Source organism: Lynx canadensis, chromosome A2 (assembly GCF_007474595.2).
Source record: "Lynx canadensis isolate LIC74 chromosome A2, mLynCan4.pri.v2, whole genome shotgun sequence".
Classification (NCBI taxonomy): domain Eukaryota; kingdom Metazoa; phylum Chordata; class Mammalia; order Carnivora; family Felidae; genus Lynx; species Lynx canadensis.
The window spans coordinates 124,462,583-124,476,648 of record NC_044304.2 but is presented as its reverse complement, the minus strand read 5'-3'; the positions used below and the strand labels follow the sequence as shown (position 1 = coordinate 124,476,648).

The following is a 14,066-nucleotide window of genomic DNA, read 5'->3' as shown; positions in this document are numbered from 1 at the left end:
AGGCAGTGATGGGAAAGAGAAGGGCAGGGGGAGGAGGGAATGGATCTCGTCTGGATATAAAATTGGCATAAGACAAAATCAGAGTGATGTCAGATTAGTAAGAAATGCCCAGAAGTAAGATTCTAAAGCCAATATTCCCTAAGTCAGAACATGATCCAAGAGGAGAAAAGGCTGGCCAAATAGCATTCCTGTGAGTAGGCCACACAACTGCCACAAGAAAGAGTTACAAATCCACGTTAGGGAGTTATTGACAGAATAAATCTGTGCTGTAAAACTAGGTTTCTCAAGAAATAAACAGGCCCATATGGAAATCACTGTATGGTACATGAAAGGAATGGAAGTGTTCTTAGTACAAGGCAAATGGTAGAGAAGACCTCTTGGTATGGAGAAGAAGTTGGATTCAGAAAATTAAATAGAGTTGGATAAAGAAGCAAGAAAGAAGGTCATAAGAAAGTCTCTCTTAGAGAGAGGCAAACCAAGAAACAGACTCTTAACTATAGAGAACAAACTGATGGTTACCAGAGGGGAGGTGGGTAGTGGGATGGGTTAAATGGGTGATGGGTATTAAGGAGGGCACTTGTTAAGAGCACCAGGTGTTGTATGTAAGTGATGAATCCCTAACTTCTACATATGAAACTAACATTACATTGTATGTTAACTAACTGGAATTTAAATAAAAGCCTGGAAAGAAAAAAAATCTCTCTTAGGAGTAATTTGATGAAGAGAATAGAGTGATGGGGCAAGATGATCAGAGAAAGGACACACTGTGAGATTATCCACACACTGGACTGCCCTCCTCTGTGGATCTCTGTGACACAATGGTGTCATCTCCGACAACTACAATTCTCCTATAAAGTGATTTATATTTTTTCATACCCCATCATTGAATACATTATCTGGCACCTAGAGTGTACTCACTAAATGAATGAATTACCCTGTAAATTGATACATTTTGAGTTGAATCTGCAAAGCCAGAGAAATTGTGAATTTCATGCTAGTTAAGACACTGAAATAACAATTTTGAAAAAAAGACAAGCAAACTATAATATGATTTGTAATAAACTCTCTAAGGTATAGAAGAAACATGACCTCACAAGCCTGTAGCCAGGCAGCTGCCCAGCAAGAGAAATGAGGGAAGAAAATCAATTCCATACAGCATTCTAACTTTTAGAGCATAATTCCAAAGACTTTCCATGTTGCAAAATTTTCCAAACTGCAAATCTCTTTCCTAGACAGTAGGCAAATACTATTCTTCCAAATGCCACAATGGTTGAGAATTTATATCCAAAGGAGTTCCAACATCATTACTGACAATGATATAACAAATTTGAGAGTTTGGGCAACTGAGTTCATGTGAAATCAACTCACAGTTGACAAGCCAGTCATTATGTTCTTTTCATGCAATGGATTGCCGGTCCGTTGCATGTCTGGGAAGATGCAGACCCACCGTTTTTAGCAAACTCTTCTCAAAACTCTTGACCTCTCAGTCATAAAACACGGTCCCAAAAGTAAGAGAATAATTTGTAATTCACTCTCTCTTCCTCCTCTTTCCTTTGTTATTACTATATTAAGAGGATTTTCATGGACCAGTGCTAAGGGACGACTTACCCAACTACAGATGGCTTTGTCTATTGCTATATCATATACATATGTGTTTGCATGATTATTATTACCCTCTACATGAGTAAAATCCATGCAAAGTAAATTACAATAGTGACAGGCAAAAAAATGAATAAGTTATAAATGAAGAAATTGCTCTTTCAAAAGACATTTTAAATAGGCATCTTACGAGATGAAAACATTGTGGAAGTGTTTGAGAGGCTGGGGTTAGTTCTTTCTACAGCTGGGATGAGTTTCCCAATTCCTCTGCACGGGAAACTGAGTAGAAATAACTGGCAGAGTCAGAAGGCCAAAGCCAAAGCACATGTCCCATCTGGAGGTGTAAGCAGCAGCCACATTCCTTCCACTGCATAAAGCGCCTTCCAATTATCCCTTCTCACCAGTGAATGTTTTACCAACTTGTTTTTCACCCTTCAAATGTATGACCAGGCTCCACACCACTGGTTTTGGGGTTGTGTTTTTTTGTTTTGTTTTGTTATGTTTTGTTTTTTGAGGGGGAGAAGTCATTGTTCTTTTATTTTCTTGCTGTTTTTGCTTTGCTTTGTTGTTGTTTTGTTTTTTTGGGGGGTTTTTTTGGTTCTTTTTTTTTTTTTTTTTTTTTTTGTCATTATTGCTTTTGCTGTTGCCCAACTTAAAGACAGAGGAGGTACAAAATCTATAGACATACCATAGTAATGCTTAAACATTGATGGTTTTTCTGTTCAGATTTTATACCAAAGGAAAAAAAAGAAAAAAATATATATATATAGTCTCCAGGTTCATAAAGTGTAGAACTCTACCAAAAATAAAATAAAAAACCACACTCCCACGTGTTAATGCCTTCGGGTGGAGCTGACGTAACTCTCTCAGGTAGAGTTGATGAAGTGAACAGATGGCAGAAAGGAAATATTTTTAAATTATTCACTAAGTGCCAAGAGTTGGGGTAGGAGTGTGATGGGGGTGGGCAGTGCTTTCTCAAGCTACTAAACCAGCCCCATGCCCTCTGTACCACCCCAGTTGTTATTAGGTAAGGCAGCTACAGCCTAATCCCACCAAGCCACCTGTGCTCCTCTGCCAAATGATTCCATCATGAAGTGCTGAGTTCATAAAACACAGGGGCCAAGAGTCACTTCTCCCCACTTCCCAACCTCCGAGCTGTAGGCTTGATATAAACTGTTATTTTGAAAAAAGTTCCCTTTGATCATATGAAGCTTACAAAATTACAAAAATAATCTATGGGAGAAGAACACTCCAAGGATATACTGTGATATTTTAAGTAGACAATCGATAGGTGATAAAAAAAAATATCCCTAAGGCGTAGTACAGACTGAGATTGGTCTTGGGAGAAGACTAGTATCTGGAAATGGAAGTGTTCCACTCATAGGATAATCTCAAAGCATGGTTAGTGCCCAAAGGAATACAGTTCTTCGCTAGGAAGCAGAAAGTTTATGCTACGGGTAATTGTTCAGCTGGGTATTAAGGGCATCACATGACTTGCATCATGGTAATAGAGATGGAAAGAAGAAAGGAAATTGTAAAACTGAGTTCAAGGCCAAGAAGAGTTAAATTCACTAATCTAATTATGGTGTTTATGATCTATTATTATTTTCCTAGCAGCCTCATCCTTTCACTAATTTTTACAATGTGGAATCCTTACAAGAGTACACTTATTCCATACGGTATTGCCAGCTATGAGAGGAACAGTATCGAACCTCCTAGACTGTTAGCAACTTCCAGTATCCAGGATCCCTTTGAAAATTGGGCTGTGGTTGACCAATAATTTCCATATCAGTAGAATCCATTGTGTTCAGCTGGCATGCAAACAGATAAGCAAGGTGCTTCTAATTAGTGCTGTATAATAATGAGCTATCTTGTGCACAATTTACAGGGAGCCACAAACTGTAGCCTTCGTTAAAGGAATGAGCTGAGGCCTATGTCTACAGAGTGACATGGTATTTGAATAAAACAACAGGTGTCCGAATTTTCTGAGGAGGACTAAGCCCTCTAAAATTGAATAAATAGATCTCTTCACACCTGCTACATTCAAAGTGAAGTTGGGAATCCTCCCTTTATAGAATGTTCCAATACATTAATATTTAAATTTTTCTCACTGCAACCATGTTATGCTCCGTAAATAAAAGCTCCCTAAGCTTCTCCTTGGCTTGCTGCCTTTGTTTAGCTAAGCTGGCATTCCATAAATTCAGATCAACTTGTCAAATGTATTTTGGGCTTGAAGTGAAACAATTAACAAGGTTCTGAAGGACAGCAGAGAACAGACTCTGTAGTGCTTTAGAAGTGCCTGCTCTATCAAATATTTCCCTTTTGGATTCATATTATCTAAAGGAACTGGAACATGATCGATGCTTTGACACTTAAATTCTCACAAACACAAAAAGCAAGAAACATACTGATTTCCTCAAGTATCCTGCTGACCGAAAGAGCATACACCAGGAGAACATGAAGTTCAATATCCAGAAATATGCATTAACCAAAGGTAGCATGGAAGGAACCATGATATAATTGAATGTGTAAATGAGCTGAATTCATTTTGGGGGGGCCGCTATTGAAGGACTGTGTTCCGCTTCTAAGATGCCTCTTTAGCTATGCCATCCCGCAGGCAAGAATTTGAGCTTTCACCGAGCCCCTGGGAGTAACCTGCTAGCAACGATGAACAGTTTGGCCTTGGGGGGATGTGTCTGACAGTGGAGTGGAATAGAGGGCCCAGTGGGTCTCAGGTAACATGGGATGCTGAGAAAGAGTAGTGGCAGCACCTCCGTGTACCCAAGCCTGGGGGACAGTGCTTTCAGAGCAACCTAAGCATCTTCCAGTGGAGCTCATGGTTCTAGACATCAACCCAGCAAGTACCTTCCCCACGGTCCAGAATGGACAGCACTGCTGGTCACACAGCCACGCACACTCCCATCTGCACACACACACCCATTTATGGTTTCCTTTTGAGGATTCCCCGCCCACTCCCCCCCTCCTTGGACAGATGCTAACAAGAAAACTCTTTCTCACAGATGTGAAACTGCACATTATTGGCTAAGTTGGGAGAAACACTGACAATTCCAAGCTGGACATCAATGTCCTAAAACTGCAACAAAACATGAGAAAGAAGTTATTTGGGCGCACAAGTGCTATTTTCGGAACGAGGATGTCAGCAGATTACAAGGGTGGTGTGACTGGTGCCCGACTGCAGGGCTCTGCGGTTTGCAGATTTCTCCAGCTATTTTGTGGTATCTTCCAGGTCTCAGGCGGAAGCCCTGGTGAGCAGGGATGAGGCAACACCTGCTGCAGAAACACTGAGGCGGCGTTGCTGTGCGGGTTCGTGAGGCAGAGGCGAGAGCCAGAGGGACACAGAAGCCCACCTGCTTTGGTCGTCACTTTCAAGAGGTAGCCATCCAGGTCGATGTGGAACTGCGGCGCCTGGCAGGGCAGCGCGATGCGCGAGCCGTTCCAGCGCACGGTCAAGTGCTGCTGGAGGCTGACGGTGCTGGAGCCCAGCACCAGGTCCACAGACTTGGTCCAGGAGAAGGAGCGGGTCCTGCGCGCGTCGTTCTTCACCAGCACCTGAAAGGGCGAGGCAGGGGAGGAGCAGTCTTTTGTCAAAACGTACTGACACGTCCCCTGAAAGTTAAATGTCCGTCCGTCAAAAGTGTTGTAGTGGGGATCTCCGAATACCGTGCAAACGCCAGGCTCTGCGGATGAGTGAGAGACAAAAGCAGGTCATAAATGATTCAAAGGATTCAAAGAGAAATCAGGGGTCCCTGCAATAAACCTGGAGGGAGCACCTGCCAGGCAAGGGAGGGTCTTAGTAGAGATGCACTAGTGGAAATCAACTTAAAAAAAAAAAAAAAAAAAAAAGAACTGGTTGTTTTCAAAGTCTGTGCCAAACCTCACGGGGCATGCAACATTTCAGGTACTTTTATACGTGAAAGTTACTTATAACACTTCCAAGTTTTTAAACCATCTCTGTTTTGGAGCCTTGATATACTTCTATGGTCTTAACATAAGCTATGAAGAAATAAAACTAAGATAATTTTGTGCACAGAACTGGCCTCACTGCATAACACATATAAACAAAACCTAAATAAATAAATAAATAAATAAATAAATAAATAAATAAATGGCAGCAACATAAATGACAATACAGCAAAGTAATAGTATTATTTCCATTTAACTGATTCAAAAACATGTGGAAACATCGTATTCTAAATGTTACTCATGGGTCTTCATTTCTTAGAGGTATTGTATTTCATTTTTTAGAGGTATTATATTCAACACCCATGTATTTACTAAGGACAAATAAATAGAATTGCCAAATAGATACATGTTTAAATACCACTAGGAAACAAAGTACTAATAAAATTAATAGTCCCTGTGTTTTTTACAAATATAAGGTTCGATATTTTGATCTGTGTATCAAAATCTAAAATTGGGGAAAAATAAATTGTAAACCCATCATTTAGCAGATTTAGGAAATTCCAGTGCATTCATCACTTCAAAATACCATTCATTCAAATATTTGTGAAACCCAGGTAAAGTTTTACACTTGGAGCATCTCAAAAAGTTTTAGAGAAAATTAAACATCGTTTCTTTTTCTTAAACAATATTTGGCATTGATTTGTTCTCCACGTAAAGATTTTTTTATCTGTTTTCAGGGAGGCATGAACAACCTGGAAATGAGGAATTCATTTAGGTAAAGCAGCCAACATGATGAAAGAACTATAATCAAAAGATCAATTTCCATTTAACACCAGCATAGGTCAAGAATATGAAACTATCCTATAAGCAATTGCTCTGAATATGTAAGAGAATAATTAAAAGTCAATACAGAGGGAGGATGTGCCAACTGATCTGATAGGACCAATGGGATCCAAGGCAACCATGAGCTTTTAATTTCTAAAGTGTTTGGAGAGTAATGTTGTTTTGTATTATGATACATTATGTCATTACATATGTCAATTACATTGGACTCCATATAAATCACATGTATTTGCAATTTGGTAAATTAACTGCCTGTTCTAAGTTAGCTTTCCTTGTCAATAACTCATAGAGACTCAAAAAGATACAGATTTTTGTGTGTAGGATAGTTCCAATGAACAAGTACTTCAGGGAATATATAAAAGGCACTACTTGGGGGAAGAGGGTGGAAGACCAGGATGGGGAGAGAAGCTTTGAGAGCTCAGCGACAAAATTTTAATTTGCCCTCCATTTCTGTTCCTTTCTTGTCCTTAATCGTTTCTTCCTCGTGACTCCAACTCCACCCCCCACTTTCCTAATCCTATATCCACCCCCAACTAGTGTTCCCACCTATCTAACCAACCCATAATGCATGTTCCAGTCCTCTCTCCACACGACTGCTTTCAAAATTGTCCCATCACACATTTCCCTCACATTCTAACAAATGGAATCTCTCCCTGGCATGAAAATGCTGGTTTTTTTCATTGACAGGGGGCAAGGCAGTTCTTGGGACACCTTGCCACCAAGTGGCATCAGGAAAATTATAGTTCTGGGTTAATACTATCATGTGCCACAAAAAGACTGGTCACATGACCACCAGATGCACCAAATTCAAGAGAAGGGCTTTTTCAGAGTTTTTAACACACCCAAGAAATCACCCAGAACCAAGCAAGGCTTTTGAGCTTTCGAGCATGAAACAGATGGATCTCAGCCTGGAGAGGCCAAGGCACTAATGGAGGAGCTGAAATACTCCAGAAGAAATCCTCTCTCAGCTGGGAGCAGGAAGAGGAAATGCCTACACCACCTGCCCAGAGTCTGCAATTAGCAATCCTCTCCTGCACCATGGACAATCCAGGGCTTCTGCTGGTTTTCTGACAACTGCAACCAAATTATTATTAATAAAACCAGTAAGAGCTAGCATTAACCGAGGAATCACTACCTCCCCTAGTGCTGTTCTACATGCCTATTGATCCCAGATACATTGTAAGAAAATGGATATTTAGATTGTCTCCTAACATTAAACAAACAGCTAAGCCCTTGGTAGTAAATCCATAACATGAACTATTATCTAGTCATTGAAAAAGTTTATGAATCATGTTCACGATTAAGGAAATACTTATGACATGGTAAGTGAAAAATAGGAAACAAATTTCTGTCTACAGGATCATCTTAATTGTGTTAAAATAAATACACACACACACACACAGACTGTAAACTGTGGTTATTTCTGGGTGGCAGAACCATGAGTGATGCTTTTCCTTCCTTTCTTCCTTTTGCTTTTCTGTTTTTTGTTTTTGTTGTTATAATTTTGTTTTTAAAGTCAAAATGTGAGCGCTTGTACATAAGACCAGTTAAATGACTGAGCAAATCCTCAAAGAAGCAACAGAAAATATATAGCCTATGGTGGCCCCAGGGAAGGCTGAGCTTACTCATAGCTGGGCAGAAAGCAATGAGGGACATCCAGGGGGACCAGGCGAGGGAAATCATGTGTGAACAAGGCTGTCAGGAAAGATATTTTTCAAGAGGCCCTAACTTGTGGAAGAGAGGGGTTTGGAGATCAGAATGATTTTTCTGTGTAACAGCGAGATAGAAGAGGCCAACAAAATTTCATAACTAGGAAGATGCTTGAGAATTATGTGTTGCATTTGGGGACATTTGTATCATGAGCTAAAATAATTTTGAAACTTTGGCCCTTTTTCCTGGCACCTCAAGGTCCCCATGCCAGATCCTGCAGGAGCAACGAGCATGTGCACTGGAGGATGGCTTAAAGTGCGAATCTCCAGGGACACACAAGCCACCTAGCTGGAAGGACAAAAGCTAGACAAACATTTAAGGGACACAAATGAACATTGTAAGCTCATACCATTTTTTTTTTCCAGCAGACCCAGTGAAATGAGCTGCAGTCCAAAAAGTCCAGATGTCTGGTCACACTATTCTGGAAAGCTTGGAGTGATGGTTAGAGCTAGATAAATGGACCATTCTATAACTAACCTTGTTTGAATGTGTCTAAGTCAGAGGATGGAGAGAAAAATTCCAATTTACAAGTAGTGGTATGTTTTTTTCTAAGTCCTTTAAATAAAATCATCAAATGTCATTTTTGGTTTGGTTTGTTTTCCTCATAGGTACACAATGTCTAAGCATAAAAAAACATTAGAAGTATATAAACCCAAATATTAAGAGTGGGTTTTTCTTCTCTTAAGTAATAGAATTATATGTGACATGTATTTTCCTCCTTCTTGTTTATGTGTATTTACATTATTATTTACATTACATTTCATTATTTACAATGACTAGGTATACTTTTGGAATAAGAATATTTGCCTTACAAAATTAAAAACACTGGATTAAAACACATTGCTTTGATGTTCCATGCTTTAATAAGATTGCAACGAGAATTAAGAGAGTCAGGCTGTTTCTAAAAACATAATTCCAATATTTTTCTCTTAACCTCATCAGGTATAGGTATTTCAGCCACTGGTATATTTATTCTAATGAAATGCCTTCCTTCTGAGAGCAGTGATTATTCTCAAAACATCAGTCAAATAAAATTAAGGGAAAATTATACAGAATGTTATAAAGAAAGTAAGAGAAATCAGACTCTAAACCCCTCTCCCCAAAACACAACCAAACAAAAACAGAAAAGAGTAAGGAAGAAAAAAAGTATCATTCATGGTTCTGCGACCAAGAAATAACCACCGTTTACAATTGTGTGTGTGTGTGTGTGTGTGTGTGTGTGTGTGTGTGCAGTGTGTATGTGTATTTTAACACAGTTAAGAGTATCCTGTACACGAAATTTTATTTCCTTGTCACTTACCATGTCGTAAGATTTCCCCAGTCATTAAAATCACTTTGAAAACATAGAAAATGACTCTCATCCTCAGTTCTTTTCTCCTGCAAAGAGGATGGTTTCCCCTACTCATGGCACCACAGCACCATACAGATCAGCACATTTCCAGAAGTGTCCTAACCACAAGAAAGTCTATCAAATAAAAAACGGCTTTAAACGTTTCTCAACACAAATTGCAGGGAATCAGGCCCTGTGGGACTCTGGGTCCTTGGGTCATGCAGGGAACCCCAGGTGGGTAAGCTTCGTGATGATGTGCCAAATTTGGGTAAAGAACCGGGAAAGGCTGGGATTAGAAACACTGCCCTTAACACAAGCCCTGATGCTGTTGCTCTACGCTCCCCCTGAACATGACGTAAGCCTCTGACATAAAAAGGCTGTGAGTGCCCCAGCAGAAACTGAACTTCTGCACGCAGGAGGCTCTGGCCTCACGCACAGGTGTCCCTGACAGCTGTTGCCCTGCGCACTCCAGGAGCCAACAGATGCTCCAACAAGCGGCACCTGGATTCCTAGAAGATTTTGCATCTTTGTCTTCTTAACTAAAAATTTAATCTAACTTTACTGTGCAAATGGGGGCGAGGGTGAGCAGAAAGCCGGTAGTAGGTTTCTTTCTACAAATCTATAATTCACCAGACAGACTTACAAATCTATATAAGAAAAACTGATTTTCAAAAGTTGAGTAGGCACCTGAAACTAATATACATATATATATACACACTATATATATATACACACTATATATACATATATATACATATATGTATATACATGTATATACACATATATATACATACATATACATATATATACATACATATATACGTATATATATAGTATATATACGTATATATGTATATATACGTATATATAGTGTATATAGTATATATCGTGTACATATATATAGTATATACTATATATACCTATATATACACTATATATACATGTATATGTGTATATATATATATGTATACATATATAGAGGTATATATAGTGTATATATATAGGAATATATAGTGTGTGTGTGTATATATATATATATATAGGAATATATATATAGGAATATATATATATAGGAATATATATATAGGAATATATATATATAGGAATATATATATATATATATATATATATATATATATACACACACACACATATATTAAGTTGAGTAGGGATACCGTTAAGAATGTAAAGTTCTTTTCACACATATTTTCCATATACTCACCAGGCTCAAACAGAAAATCAAAGAAAGCAGTCCATACCTTCAGGATCTAATCTGAAATACACCTAACTCCAAAGCCATGGCTGACTTTCTAGGGCCTCCCCAACGGAGCCCAGTGCTTCCTCTCACCTTCCCCCCTGCAGTAGCCTATGCCTGTCCCACACTTGACAGTTCACAGTACATGGATCCTTCACTTCCTGGTTCAAATGCCAACTCCGCACAGTGCCTTCCCCAATGACGCAGCATCCCTCTAAGTCCCCCAAGCAAAACTGACCAATGGTTCAGATTATCTGGGACAGCCTTAACTTCAAATGCTCCATCCTACAGATGCATTATGTTTTTCAGTTTGAGGGTTAAAAATGTCACCACCAAATCCACTGCAGACTTATGATAAATCAATTTCTTCCATAACTTATAGTTAGAATGTACCCTTAACTCCCAAATCAGGTTTTAAACTCCCTATATGTAAGTTCTGTTCTCAGTGCCTGGCACACTTCCTCGTGAGTTGGAGGTATATACATACGTATTACATGGATTCATCTTGCATTACTCACAGCAATGCCCGCTATAATACAAGTTAGCTTTCCATAAATATTTGTTGAATGAATGGGTTCATTAATTAAAGAATACATGCTAGTAGAAAAAGCTAAACTGCCCACACTGAACTTACTAAAATAGATGGGTAATGACTAACATACAGCAGGTTATCAACAGGATTTCCTTAACCAGTTAACTAATTAGATCATTCATTAATGCTCTCAAAAAAAAGGAATTAAGGCTGCAGATGAAATTAAGGCTGTTAATCAGCTGACCTTGAGATGGAGAGATTATCCTGGATAATCCAGGCAGGATGAACATTATCACAAGCATCCTCAGAAGTGAAAGAGAAAGGCAGAAAAATGAGCGTCACAGTGACATAGCACAAGGTGGACTCAGCTTGCCATCGCTGGTTTTGAAGACAGAACAGGGTCTCAAGCCAAAAAGGTGTTAAAAGCCTCTAGGTGTTAAAAAAGATGAAACAAACAAACAAACGGGTTCTCCACCAGAGCTTCCAGAAGAAACACAGCCCTGCTGATACCTTGATTCTGCCCATTCAGAACCACTTCAGATTCTGATCTTCAGAACAATATGTGTTGTCTCAAGCCACAAAGTCTGCGGTAATTTGTTATAGCAGCAATAGGAGACTAATACATTTAGTGATAGCTGAGGTGAGTAGTCTAAAGTGACTAGTTTATGCCAGGAACCATGCCAGATGCTTTCCACATTTTGGCTATCCCCTTTAATCCTCACTACTTCTCTGCACGCTGTATATTATTACCCTAATTTCTTAGCAATGCATTCAGAGACATTGCCATGTTGCCCGTGGTCACTCGGCCAAAAGCAGTAAAGACAGAGTCCAACCCAGCTCTGCAGCTCTGAGGCCAGTGCCTTCCTCATCACCACTTGATGCCTCCACTTGTACCCTGTACACAGCATCCTGCTCAGTTGTTGTTAACTAGCCGGGATCACAAAGCTCTTTAGGGATCTGAAGAAATGTGTGAGACATTCTTCCTCCCAAATGCACAGAAACGTATCCACTCAAATGTAGAGGTTCATGGACTCTCTGTCCCAAGACTGATCAAGGAATCCATCACCTTTAGCTTAAGAACACTATCTAGAAGTTAATTATAAATGATATTATATGGTTCTCTTATTTGATATGTTTATATTTCATCTCCCCAACTACATTACACATTCCTAAACTCGGTCTGTACCAGCTTTTTATCCATTTCCTCCAGAGGGCCTTCCAGAATACTGGAAACTCATCAAACTTATTAGAGAAGATTCAGCTTTGTCTCTCTTGCCATCCAAGCTCTGACCTTAATATGTCTGCTGTCTATAAACTAGAAATTATTATTTATCACTTGAGGGCTGTGCACCTGAGCTGAAAGAGGTGGGCTTCAATCTGTAAGTTAATCTCACTTTAGAGCTTTGCAAACATGAAATATGTTGCATTGAAGACAGTCCTGGGTTTGCATCCTAGTCTTGCCACTTAAAGACTACAAAATCGTGCACAGATTACCTAGTATCACCTCAAGTTTGTTCACCTATAACATGGTTCTAAAAACAATTACCTTTCAGGTTGGTTATAAAGATAAAGACAGTATTGGAAAAGCGCTGAGAATGTAATAGATGCTCAGAGAGTAGTTACTATTAGTTTTATTATTATAAATAGTATGCAAATCCAGCAAGTCGATATCCACTGCTGGTGAAAATAGGGCTGGATAAGACTGCAGCATACATGTAAAACATAGACTTGTTGAAAAGACAACGTGAGTTGAGTCCATCTATAAAAGACATATAAAGTGTAGATCTGGGGCTACAACAGAGTAAGCCTTCTAGGCCAAAAGAAGAATGTTCATCAAGTCACGGGGCAGCTTGCAGAAGAGCAGGACACCGATCTGACCAGAGTGGGGAGTTACTTCGGGAGATGTGAGACACCCAAAACGTCTAAATCAATTGGCCTGAGATTTATTGCCAGCATGAAAAGTTTAAATATATTCCAAAGAACCAACATTCCTTAATGTGTTCCCTATGAAACATCAATCCTGCCTGTGACTCTGCCAAAATAAGTAGAAATAAAAAAAAAATCTCGGCAGCTCAAATTAGTTCAGGAGGTACTCCATAGTCTATCACCCTCCTGAAAGTTTACCCTGCACATTGGCATATAAAGGACCCTGCCAATTCCGCAGCAAAGAGACATATTTAAGTTTACTTGACCCAGCATTTTCCTCATGTATTTAATCACAGAAGCTTGTTTTGAAATATTATTCATTACGCTTCCTCGGCACTAGTGTTTTATAAAACAAACTTTGGGAAACTGCGAGAGACGGTGAAGGAAGCCGGAGTTCTTGTGAAGGCCAGGGCCCTACAGAAAGGGCTGAAGGAGAAAAGACAGAGGTTAGTTGCAGTCAATAGGTGAAAGCTCTGGCCGCTATGGAAATGGGAAGGGAATTATTTATTAGAAAAACAACACAAAGAGACAATCAAGCAGATTTGATGACTTATTAGCAACGTGGGGGACAAAGGCCAAAACGATGAGAAATAACATTAAGGTCCCAAATCTGTGCAGCTGGGTTAATGGGGGTGCCAGAATTCAGTCAACAGATAGGGGTTGGAATCAGCCGTTCATTTCTCCATCCAACTCCCAACCAACACAATTAAGAGAATCAATGGTAGCAACTGTTAATAAAATTCAAATGCAGTACTTTGGAAGAATGTGGTCTCCAAAAAAATTAGGAGCTGAGATCTACCATATTAACATCTTGTCAAGAAGTCGTATGTGAAGGTCCTCAGAAATCAGAAACCTGAATGAGAGAGCAACTCCAGGAGGGGTGCTGTGGAGGCAGAGCTGTGAGCTCACAGGATGAGAAGGTGAAAAATAAAAGGAGAAGAGATATG

The 14,066-nt window shown here is 39.4% G+C and overlaps 1 protein-coding gene across 2 annotated transcripts in view; it reads right to left on the bottom strand.

Moving 5' to 3' along the window:
* BMPER (BMP binding endothelial regulator) overlaps positions 1-14,066 on the bottom strand; it is a 251,171-nt gene that overhangs the window by 76,021 nt on the left and 161,084 nt on the right. For both annotated transcript variants that reach the window (XM_030308210.1, XM_032592428.1), the window contains exon 12: positions 4,968-5,297. In XM_030308210.1, the coding sequence (XP_030164070.1) occupies positions 4,968-5,297 (330 nt within the window). The remainder of the gene's footprint in view (positions 1-4,967; positions 5,298-14,066) is intronic.